This window comes from Aquarana catesbeiana, linkage group LG02 (genome assembly GCF_042186555.1).
Source record: "Aquarana catesbeiana isolate 2022-GZ linkage group LG02, ASM4218655v1, whole genome shotgun sequence".
NCBI classification, from domain to species: Eukaryota; Metazoa; Chordata; class Amphibia; order Anura; family Ranidae; genus Aquarana; species Aquarana catesbeiana.
Window position 1 is genome coordinate 133,383,405 of NC_133325.1, and position 12,658 is coordinate 133,396,062.

The following is a 12,658-nucleotide window of genomic DNA, read 5'->3' on the forward strand; positions in this document are numbered from 1 at the left end:
ATTGTATCCCCCAGCTGGTGAGATTCCCCCTATTTATGCTGTTCACCATTTTCACTGGGACAGAAAATGAGGGGAAATCCAAAATTTTGAGTCTTCAACAAACCAGAAATAGAAATACATTTTCTGATCGATTCATCTTTTAATAGGAATAATCAAGCTAAAGTCAACAAGCCTTTTAATTAATATACCACAAAACGAAGAAAAGGATTTTAATTAGTATTTAGGATTGTAAATAGATCACATCTGTTTCCACCAAAGCAATTCCATGCAATCTGATCGACCGAAATACAATCGTATTCATGAACAAAGTGTCTCGGGCTGCCAATCGATCATCAGTCTACTGCCCTGGCCGATCAGCTCGGTTTGATCAAACCTGATCTGAATTGAGTCTAAAATCGATCAGAAGGGAGGTTACGGCTATTCGATTGTTTGCATATTTGATCGGTTTCAGAAAAAAAAAAAAAAAAAAAAAAAATAAACACCACACACACACACACACACAGCGTGTGGCCACCATAAGAAAGGATTTCACTTCCGATTTCCTCTTACTTTCTGCTGTGTCAGGACAGGAAATAAAAGGACAATCTTTAATTTTTGATGCGACTAAGTGAGATTATGTGATGCATCTTGGATGCGATTTGCATATTTCATGAGGCCAGAATCGTGTTGGAAATCACATGAAAGTAGCACAGATCTTTTTCCATAATTGTGCTGTTCTGCATTGATGAGAACCGACACCATTGAAAACAATGCGATTTCCATTGTCATGAGATTCTGTGCGACTCAAAGTCACATCTGAAAAATCACACTAGTTTGAATGAGGCCCTAAATGAGGCACAGATGGGGAGGGGGAAAAAAAAAAACCCACATAAAAATTACTGAACACATTTATTGAAAAATGTATTTAATGCATTGTACTATTCTAAAATCAGCATATATCATTTTATAGTACTTGATGGCTATTGTTTACTTTTTCAAAAATCTTAATTACACTGTTAAATAAAGAGGTATAATCTTCCAACAACCAATTCTTATCTTCTCAAGTAAAACAATTACACGTGTCCAAAAATCCAGTATTACAAAACACAAGTATCCTATCTGATAAGGCAGAGAGCAGTTGAAAACTATTAATCCACAGCAAGCATCCCTGACTTCAGTAAAGTGAAGTCTTTCTGTATGGCTCACTGCTGACAATCATAACTGCTCTTTTCACTTTCTTACCACAAAAGGTATCAGCATCAACGTGTACTTTTGTGGACCATGAGGCTGCAGCAATTTTGTGGATGTATGCATCATGGGTGGAAGCGGATAAGGACATGCCCCATAGCTTGGATGGGGCCAGAGCTGTGACTCCTATAGGAAAAAAATAATTTCCAGGTGTGGTTCTTGTACCTATAGAAGGCTCCCCTATTGCACAAGCCAGCAGAAGACTCCGATGCGCAGAAGCAAGAGACATTGCAGTGAACGTAGACCAATTTCCGGTTGTGGAAAAATTAATGCAGGATTCAGGTGCCAGATAGTCCAGGCTAGGGGCCACCGGTCATGTGCTTCCAATATCAACTAATGAAATTAGAAGCCTCCAACCAGATTCCAATAATTCCAAGCTGTTAAAAATCTGATCTGCCGTGGCACTGCAATGTACAAGATATCACAACTACTTTTGTGACAAAACTGGAAGATTCAAAATTATATTAAAAAGGCATATTTAAAAAATACATTGTGTTATCAGGCGCTTAAAGTATAACTAAAAGGCAATTTTTTTTTTTTTAGATTTGAACAGGGTTGAGAGGTTAGAACATTGTCAGGTTGTGATTGCTGTCTGCAATTCACTTACTTTAATTGTCTTGATCATCAATGTCATTAGGAATAAAAGCTAAAGCCCCTTTCACACCAGTGGACTGATTGAGCCTGCCTGTCAGTTTTTCAGGCGACCCAATCAGACCACCCATTGTTCTGCGCGGCGGATGTCAGCGGACAGCAGTCCGCTGACTAATAAGAAAATAAGGGGGTGACGTGGCGCTGCTTTGTACTTAGGAGATATAAAAGATGGAATAAAATAAATAGTGTACTGTTACTTAAATATCAAAGACACACTAATGAATAAGTGTATGAAGTGTGCAGGCACAACCCTGCTGTCTAACATCAATTAGTGACATAAGATATAAACAAATAGTGCTCAGAGTGTTAGTAGTGCTAAAACAAGGTAATGTCCATTTATTGAAAAAAAAATATCAATATATAAAGCAAACAAATATAAAAAAAAAAAAAAAAAAAAAATCACAGTTCATAGATTCACATAAGTGATCATCTTCAAAAAGTGGCTGGTGCTTGAGTGAATACTGTAAGAAGTAAAAATTGGTGAATTTTTTTACATGTGCTTTTCTTTTGACTTCATTGATGCTGGGATATGGTATATAGTCATCCTTCAAATCCAGCAAGGGAACTTCTCTCTCTGTATACATACAGGTTGTGTGTGATCACCAAGCACAACATTCAGACTCCAGGCTGTATGGATGAGCTGTGTTCTGTACTCCAGTCCAAGCAAGGAAACCCCCGTCTCTGTGTGCAGGCTCCAAGCAGCCTGAGTCGGCTCTGCTCTGCAGTGTGAGGAAAGTGCTGTTTCACCTTTGTGAATATATGAACTATTATTTCTTGCTAAAATGTTTTATTGTATATTTGTTTGCTTATAGATTTAACATTTGTTTCAAGAAACTGACATTACTATGTTGTTGTGCACTACTAACACTCTGAGCACTTTGTTTATATCTTATGTCAGGGTTGTGCCTGCACACTTCATACACTTATTCATTAGCGTGTCTTCGCTATTTAAGTGAAAGTACACTATTTTATTCAATTAAATGTATTCATTCCATCTTTATATCACCCAACAAGTACAAAGAAGCGCCACTTCACCCCCTTAATTATTACTCTCCACTGATCCCACATCTGTGGGCTTAGCTGGGGTGGGCAGCAGCTATTACATCACCTTAGCGCAGAACATACATATTTTAATGAGTCTGCTGACACCCACCAAGCATCCCATCCTTTAAAAACCTTCTCAAAATAGACGTATGGAGATACATTCGCCATCCGTCCAGCAGATCCGATCGCATGACAAACGGATGGAAACAGACATGTAGTTCATTTTAATTCGACCGCCCCATAAAGGAGAGCGGGCTGTGTCCGTATCCACTCTGCATAGCAGAGCAGACACAAACCAGCAGAGATAAGCAGAGAGATCCACTCATCTAAAAAGGGGGCTAAGAGAGATTCTCTACATTGGAAAGATAACCTTTCACTTCCAAGAGAGGAAGAAGTAAAGGGAAATCTTTCTAACAAGACAGATAGCAAGAAAACACAGTAGTTTTAACCATCTCCTACTCTTTAGATATACTTTAATGCAACTCCTTACATATGATTAAGAACTATTATAAAAATAAAGAAAAAAAATATTTATATCAAACGTTAATATATTGCTTCATATTTGGCATAATTCAAGAGTTCTTGCCCATATCTACTGCTTGCCGTACATCTGCTACAGATTCTGGGACTTTTACAGTCATTCCATTCATGAATGGCTGAAGGCAAATTTGGCAACCCAATCGTGACCTGCAAATGGGGGTGAAAAAAAAAAAAACAAAAAAAAAAAAAAACAAACAAATATCATTGTTAACAGAATGTTGGTTAAAAGAAAAAAAAAAAAAACAAATAAAAACAAAACCACACACAAAACGTGACCCAAATGTGTAGAATTTGATCAAATTCATGGATGGGGGTATGTTAGTTGTTGGCCATTTTTGGGGAAGGCATCTGTTAGGGTTATTTTCGGTTTGGGGTAATTGGCACACAATAGTAACTTGTTGTCGAACATCTATTCATGGACTACCTTTCTATTCCCAGCACTCCACTGCATTGTTTTATAAGTTAAAAGTGTAAACAATGTTTACCAAAGACACCATATTCCCATAGAAACCAATAAAATTTAGGAATATACCTGCAAATATACTCAGATTGGGAAGAAGAAAGAAGAAAGAAGAAAGAAGAAGAAAGAAGAAGAAAGAAGAAGAAAGAAGAAGAAAGAAGAAGAAAGAAGAAGAAAGAAGAAGAAAGAAGAAGAAAGAAGAAGAAAGAAGAAGAAAGAAGAAGAAAGAAGAAGAAAGAAGAAGAAAGAACAAAGCTCCCATCAACTTCTATGTTCACATTTTATCCTGCTGGCACTGCTGTCAAAATGCGGTGCCAATTGCCAAGTGTTACTCATCCAAAGTTAAGGGCTGCAGCCCTAGTTTTTTTATGAAGACCGTTTCCGGTGTCTTGTGCCTGTGGCTTTTGAAGCTGCCATCAAACTGATGCCACTGGGCCAAAATGTTACCAACCCATATCTGTAGTTCGTAGAAAGACACCTCCCTGTCACTGATATCTGCATGTTTAGGTCTGTTGGTGCTTCATGCAAACAGGTCGTACCCCTGGGAGATGACATTCAGGACAAATGGACTGGAGGTTACTGTCCGCCACTGAGGGAAGAAGGGTGGAAGTCTCCCTCCCACAGCAGGACCACCATCACTGGCTTTTACCTGGCTGTTCAGGACATCTTCCCCTCTGTGTACCCCAAGGCTTCTTATATCCCATTTCCTTGGGGGCCTGGGTTTGCTAAAGAGGACAAAAATTCTTTTTGATTAAAAGGCGTCTTCTTTGCCGGAAAATCCTTTTTCTTGTCTGCGGTCCTATCTAAAATGGCCTCCAAGTCAGGGCCAAAAAGTAGATCTCCATTAAAAGAGGAGACCACAGAGCTACACTTTAGAAGCGGAATCCCCGGACCAAGTTTTTAACCAGAGCGCCCTTCGCGCTGAATTTAACAGGGCTGAAGTCCTAGCTGACATTCTGATTGATTTGGCTGAAGCACCCCCTAAATATACCACTGCCTTAGACATTACTGGGATGGTATCCAACAGATCCTCTCGAGAGGTACCTCCCTCGATGTGCTGCTTCAACTGCTCTAGCCAGTGCTCCAAGTTTCTGGCAACCACCATGGTTGAAGCCATGGCCGGTTTAAGATTTGCCAAGGACGAGTCCCATGCTTTTTTTTTTTTTTTTTTTTAAGAAGGGAGTCGGCACGTTTATCCATGCCATTCTTCAGGATGCCCATGTCCTCAAGTGCCAAGTCAGTATGGCGAGAAAGCTGGGGAAATGCCGCATCCAACTTCAGCCTTTTGTTCCATACATGCGCTTAGTCTTCCTCAAAAGGAAACCTATGCTTAAGAGATTGAGAAAAACAGAGCCCTTTCTCGTTTCTTCCATTCTCGCCTGACAGCCTCTGAGAGAATTTTGTGTACTGGAAAAACTCTCCATTTTAGTTTCTCCCAAGCCCTCAAACATCTTATCATGCAGGGAAAGATCAACTTTATCTTCCTGGATGCTAAGAGTGGTATGAATGGTCTTAATCAATTCATCCACTTCGTCCAAAGATAACTTTATAGCTAGACGCTCTTCTTTCCGACACCTCCTTTATCCTCATCCCCTGAGGCTTTGGGTTAACTAGCCTTGCTTGCGGCTTTCTCCTCTGAATCACTGTCCTCCCTGGAAATGGATTGCAGAGGACTGGATGGTCTGGCTTGACTCCCTGATTGGAGTGCCGGGTGTTTGTCCAAAAAGGAGCGGAATGATTGGAAAGTATCTGTAAGTTCCTTCTGTAAGGAGACTAAAAGCTCTGAGCTTTGTGACTGCTTTACTTTTCCCTGCTCATGCTTCACTAGGTCCTCTATGCAGTCCTTGCACAGGGTCTTGGTCCAGCTCTCTTTAAGGGACACTTTGCAGGAAGGGCACCTTTTCTAAGGAGGTAGGGGTATGCTTCGTTTTTTCCCCGTGCCTTTTGTAATTAAGAACAGAAAAGCACCCCATTAGGACAAAAGCATTATCCCCCTCCCAAACCAGAACCCCCCAGAAAAAAAAAAGGGGGGGGGGAACCATCCAAACAATGTCCCCTCAAGAGGTAACTGAAGGGACATGGAACAGGCTCCCCCTTCCCCAAACTACAGTCACCAGGGGAAGTTGGAGGGAAAAAGAAAAGCCCCAAGGTAAAAGGATCTGGAGCCCCTGCCCCAGCTTACCTGGGCTGGGGTTTGAGGCTCCCGTTTTTGCCATCGCTGCTAGTTCCGCTGACTCCATACTGCAGCAGGAGTAGCCGCTCTGTTGTCAGTTTTTTTTTTTTTAAACTCCCGGTCTCCTCACCGCTGCGAGGAACGGAAAGTCCATGCCAGCCAGGCCTGCCCCCCGCCTTCCTGCGTTCCACAGGCCGGAAGCGGAAGCTGTGCGCCCAGCCGGAAGTTCCACCCCACCCAGAATGGACATCGCCCGCCATCCAGACCCTGAACAAGTGAAGATCTGGGAAGCTCCATGAAGGGGGTAGACTCTCCCGGCTGTCCCGAGTTCTCGTTGAGCGGGGAAGAAAAGGGGGAGCTCCAGGGCTTCCCCCACTCGTCTGGTGGGATGCTGGGATGGCCCAGAGGACCGCAAGGTCCAATATGAAGAAAAAAAAGAAAAAAAAAAAAAATTTAAAGTGAGCCTTGCACCCACACGCGCAAGACCTCTGCCTGGAGAGCGTGCAGCCCACCCACAGTTCCTCGCAGCGCTTCCACCATAGCGAGGGAAACACTACAATTGAGGCCATGGTGGAAGGGGGCTGCCTTAAAAGGAATTATTCGCAGCGTTTCCTGGAAGTTGGGGGGGAGCAACGCGCTCTCCAGGTGTTGTCCTGAAAGACGCTTTGCGAAAAAAAACACAACTTAGACTTACCGGTAACGGCATTCCTACGAGTCTTTCAGGACAGCACTGGGAGAGAGCGCAGCTCCACCCACTTCCCAGGAAACACTGCAGTCATTTCTTTAAAGCCTGGACACTTCCACCAAGGCCTCAGTCAATATCGAGTACCTCCAACCATGCTAAAATTATATAAGCAGAGCATAGCAATAACACCATATTAACGTTCATAAACAAGGGAGGGTCATCGGCGCTGTCCTGAAAGACTCAGACATACCGTTACCGGTAAGTCTAAGGTTTTCTCACCTAGTCTTTCAGGACAGCACCTAGGGTGGGACCACTGCCTACAGGACCTTCCGATAGCAGGTCCATCTGATAGGGACGAGTGAAGGTGGAATAACTCGTCCACGAGGCCGCCTTGCAGATTCGCCCTGGAGAAGCCCCAGCTCGTTCCGCCCAGGACGTTGCTACAGCCAGAGTTGAGTGGACCACTACCCCCTGCGTGGGAACTCTACTTCTGCAGCCCTATAAGCTTTGTGGATAGCCATCCAAAGCCACCTTCTAATCGTGCTTTTAGAAGCTCCGTAACCCTTACGAGATCCAGAAAGTAAAACAAAGAGAATTTGGCTTTCTAAATTCTCATGTACCACCCTGCTCATCTGCCCCACCAATGTACCTCCCTATACATCTGCCCCACCACTGTAACCCCCTTGCTCATGTGTTCCACCGATGTACCTCCTTTCTCCTCTGCACATCTGCCCCACCGCTGTAACCTCCTGCTCCAACGCTGTAATCACCTGCTCCTTTGTCCCAACACTGCGCCGCCCTGCTCATCTGGCCCAACACTGCGCCGCCCTGCTCATCTGGCCTACTGCTGTACCTTCCTGCTCTTCTGTTCCACCTCTGAACCCCTCCTGCGCATTTTTCCCCCACCACTGTATCCTCCTTGCTCATCTGCTCCACCGATGTACCCTCTTCTCATCTATGATATGCAAGATATGCAGAATGGTGAAAGGAAGCAGAGAGGAGATGCATCTACCTGTCCTGGCACACTCATCCTGCTGATCCACCTCTTGCATCCAGCCCACATGGCTTGAACGTGATGTCACACACACATAAGCATCTGGAATGGATCCGCAACGATGAGCTCAGGTCAGGGGCATTTTCTGAAAGCAGTGGGCCTGTGTGCAAGATCATAAGTTGGGCCCCCGCAGCTGAGAAAAAAAGTGTGGCACAGCAAAAGTTGGGTGCGATTTACATTGCACTAAATACTGGATGTGGCTTAAAAGGGACACGGTGTGCAGAGGTTCAGCCGTAAGTGACGCAAAGGTTCAGAAATAATTTCAAAGTTCCCAGAATCTCAGCAGTAATTCCACAAGCCGTCACCTGATTGTGGGTCTCAATCAGTGAAATCCATTCCGAGATTGGTAGTGGCAACCAAGCAAGTCATCTTCTGCCAGCTGGTGGGTGGGGCTAGCAGGACCGTGATTGGCTTTAGCAGTGGCCAATGACAGTCCTCCTGTAAACAGGGACGGACCCCCCCCAGAAGAACTGCACCCAATCTCTTCGCTATCACAAAAGCTGACGATCGCAGCTACAGCAAAGTTAGAGAACCAAACAAGATTTCCCATCTTTTGCAATGTGCAGGGGCACAGTGCCTCCCCCTCAGTGCAGGTGCGGCATGGGGAATTCTGAAATTGGTATGCATTAGTGTCTCACTGACACTTCACTGCGCTGCTCTGCTGATGGGGAGGGAGTGGAGTGCCGCAAAAGAGGCTTCGCGTTACCGCCTACCCCTGCTCTAAGGTTTTCATTTTAACCAGAATTTCCCTTTCAGTTTAAGGATGAAAGTAAATGAATATAGTTACGTTTCAGTGAGTCCATAAGCAAGATCCAGCATGTCCATTTCCTCATCAGTGACTGGTTCCAGCTTCTGAAATATGTGATCTTCAAAGATGAGGTGACAAGTAGAGCAGGCCAGCGTCCCCTCGCATGCACCTGTTGAAAACATATCAGCTATTCAGTAGGGTGCGCATACAGCTAGAGCATAATATTATACAGTCAAAGACAAAACCATATTCTTAGGTGGACAAGTGATAAAACCTCTACAGACTAAAAGTCTCCCTTTAACTTTGTTAAAAGTGCATTTGAGAGACTTAGAATGGCACGCCATGCAGGATTTTCCCCTTTAAAAATGTATGTACTACACCTGCAAGAGTGAAACCCATCCTAAAAGATTAAAGCGGATTATTGGCTTTTTGAAGAAACAATTTCTTAAAGTCACCACTTTAATACATAAGGTCTAATTGTGGTGATACAAGTTTATTGTCCATGCAGACTCTGTACCTTACCAGAAGGAACCTGTGCAATATGCAGAGTCAGATCATTCACAAAGCAATGTGAATGTCTGGGGGGGGGGCGGACGGGGGCAGCTATAACCTTCATACTTCTACAGAAAACCAGAAGGGATTGTGAAATGGCCAAAGTTGCACACCTGCCTTTCACTTTACAAGGGAAGATGCATTTGTAGCTTGTTTGTACTGGCATGGCCCCCTCCATCAAACAGACATTGTGGATGGGGTGGACCTATGTGACTATTAAAAATCCTGATGTCAATAGCAGGAATAGGGGGCCAAAGCTGCCACCTTTCCTGGAGCCCCATTCTGCTTTAAACCAGAGCTCCACCCAAAAAGGGGTATGACCAGGTATGGTATACACGTGATTACATTGGTCCAACCTACACTATTGTATAAAATATATACAATGCCTGTAATTTGTCTTAAAGGAACCCTGCTTAACCAGAAGGACAGAGGACCATGCTAGGGGCTTCATGAGTTGACCCCAGACAATGCTCAAATGGCACAGCCTGCCTAAAAAGGTGGGACACATCCAGTTAGGAGACCCAAATAGGCTGCAGCAAATCTGGCTGGAAGGGGTTTTTAATCTGTTGGCTTGTGTTTCATGTAAAAGAGAAGAACCAATCATCTTTCATGTTGCTGTCCCCCAAGATGACTGGGGGAAGCCTGGTTTCTCTATATCTAGGCTAAAATTATTTAACCCTTGCAACATGGGGTCCTCAATGCAAGGGTAGTTTGTTTTTTTTACCTGTGCCCAGGCATTATTGGGAGAGAGAGAGAGAGGGAAAAAAAAAAAAAAAAAAAAAAAACACACCACACGTCTTCATTTTATTACCACACACAGCGCTGCAGCATATGTGAAAATTGTAAAAGGGACCCTTAATTCCTGAACTCCAACCTACATTATATCAAGTAATTCCACACATCCTACCTAAGCAAAAGCAAAGATGTTATAAACACACTAGCACATGGAGAGCCAGGCAGAAGAATACACAGCAGGTATAATAAAAGCTTGTCACCAACTATAAAATGTTAGAGTTTTAGAACAGCTGAACAGTGAAATACAGAATAGATTAAACTAGATCTATTCCTTTGCACAGTCAATTAATAGAGAATTGCACAATGTGGCGATACTGCAGTTATATAACTAGTAGGAGAGGGGAAGGCAAGAACATTTTTTACACTGGATTTCCAGGAAACAATCACCCCACTGATTAGCAAGTCAGCCCCCAGCACTACTGTGAAGGAATGTGATGTAGATAATAATAATAGTAATCTGAAAATGTCTATTTTCTTATGTGCATACATATTTTTCTCCTTACTCATTATATAAGTATACAGATTTGCTCTGTTCCTATATTTTCTCAAAATGGCGTGTACCCCCTACCTCCCACACACAGAAGAACGCGGAACTGGAGATAAGAACAAAGAGAGCCAAACCTCGTTATGAAAATTATCCATCTTCTTTTCTATCTTGACCAATGAGATGTACCTATTAGACTGACATAGCAATGACGTATTTGTGTGTATAAAACATTAACACCGCCTTGAATAAATTAGAAGTGTAACAGTAACGAAACTGAGCGTGTCTCAGTGTGTTTACTTTTATATGCATGCATATCAACACTTTTCAAATTAGAGACAGCAGCAGATAACCTTGAGCTCGATTGGAGCTCTTAATCATTTCCATAACAGTTGGTGCCGAAACCCGGGATCTCAGGCTACGGTCGAAGTTATACCGCGACAAGCATTCGGGCGTTAACTGATTAATGAGAGTGGGGTTTGCGCAGCCCTAACAGTACCGGTGAGTTGATTGATATTTTTACCACTGTACGACTCTCTTATCTTTCGGTTGACGGCTGGATTCTGTCGGTATGCTGAGACTGTCTTAGAGGCAGGTATTTCCTCGCCTGAGGTTGTTTAACGAACCTGCCAATGGGTTTCTGCTGACTGTATTTTTTGTTCACTGTCTGTCATTCTTTGGGTTACGAAACTCAGCAGTCTAAAAGTGCTACATGCGTGAATGTATGGTCTCATCTCCAGACGAGCTGTTGGCCTCTGGAGTGAGATAGTTTTTTTGTAGCAGTCGTTTATAGACAGGTGTACTCTAGGTTCAAGGAACCTTTGAGAGTTATCTCAGCTGCTGGCTTTGCAGTCTGAAAGCGTTACAGAGGACTCACCCCAAGAAGAGTTGTCGGCCTCTTGGTGTAGAGCTGTAGAAAAACGTCTATAAACGGGTTTATTTTTGCAGGGTGGTCTGCCCTTGCGTTTATCTTAGCCTGCTGAGGCTTTACGGTTCAGAGAGTGGCAGGTGTAATGTCCTGTCGTGATTGTATTTGTGGTTTATTGTTTGCTATATACACGAGAGGGGGTGGGGACTGGTTAAAGTCGGAGGGGGGCTGCCCGGGAGATCTGTTGGGTCGCGGGCCGTTGCTCCTCACTACCCCTAATGTGTTTGTTCTTGTTCTGAGATTAATCGTACATTAGTCTTATGAGCTCCCACCGAAGGAATTTGCTGATAAGAACGCTGAGAAAAATATTAACTCCTTGGTTGTATGTATTCCCCTCTCAAGCCGTTAGCCGAGAAACAGAAAGTGATATTGTAATGAAAGTGATATTGTAAAGAAGGAGAGAAGAAGATGTTGAAATAGTTAACAAAGTTGAAAGAAGTGACGAAAGTTATGTTGCAGAAGAAACAGGGAGAAAAATCCTGTGTGATAAAGAAAATTGGATAAAGGAAGTTAAGAAAGATGGCGATTGTATTATGTATGTTTATCACAAAACTGATAATATGTTGGAACCTGAAACAAAGGAGGGGAGGGACAGCACTGCCCTCCGTCTAACAACCACTCCTTTCTCACCACCCAAGCACAACCCACTGTGACAACTCAGCCCGGCGGCCATCTTAGTGCACCCATGCCTTCACTTTCTACCCAGTCCAGTGCACTTCCTGCCGGCGGCCATCTTGGTACACCCAGTAAGCTTAAACAGCTTGTACCCAGCCCTCCCTGTTTTAGACCAAGATGGTTCATACCACACACCTGTCTTCCCCAATACGGGAGCATCACATTCCCAGGCTGGATATGTTAATGATGAAGAAGCATCTGAGTGGGAAGCCCGACAGCAGGCAGCAAGGCCACCCACTGATTTAACCCCCAATCCGGCTCCAGACTCTCAGTTCCGAGAGGATCTCAAACACATGCTGGCAACCGTAAAGAACAGTGCCTCTTGTCAGCCCCTGCCCCAACAACAGTCTCGGTTACCAGAAGGGGCACCAGTGATGTATGTCGCTTTTACTCTATCACAAGCAGCGGCCTTAGTGACAAGTCTGCCTGACCCAGAGAAGCAGCCAATTCCCTTCTACCACAGGATAGTGCAAATACAAGAAACTTACTCAGCTGCCTGGAGAGACTTGATCAGCCTATGCCAAATCAAAGCAGGATATGTCTTTTGGCCAGTCATGCAGATGGCCTTCAATGATGCCTGCCTGACAAGTGCCACTTCCTACACCTCAGGCGTGGAGTTCTGTGCACAACTCCACGACTGGG

General features: G+C 43.8%; 1 protein-coding gene across 1 annotated transcript in view; it reads right to left on the minus strand.

Annotated features, from left to right (window-relative positions):
- Window positions 1–869: 869 nt before the first annotated feature.
- FDX1 (ferredoxin 1) overlaps window positions 870–12,658 on the minus strand; it is a 58,526-nt gene continuing 46,737 nt past the window's right edge. The window contains exons 3-4 of the mRNA XM_073613486.1: window positions 8,622–8,751; window positions 870–3,609 (exon numbers count right to left, since the gene is read on the minus strand). Coding sequence (XP_073469587.1) covers window positions 3,495–3,609; window positions 8,622–8,751 — 245 coding nt within the window. The 3' untranslated portion in view covers window positions 870–3,494. The remainder of the gene's footprint in view (window positions 3,610–8,621; window positions 8,752–12,658) is intronic.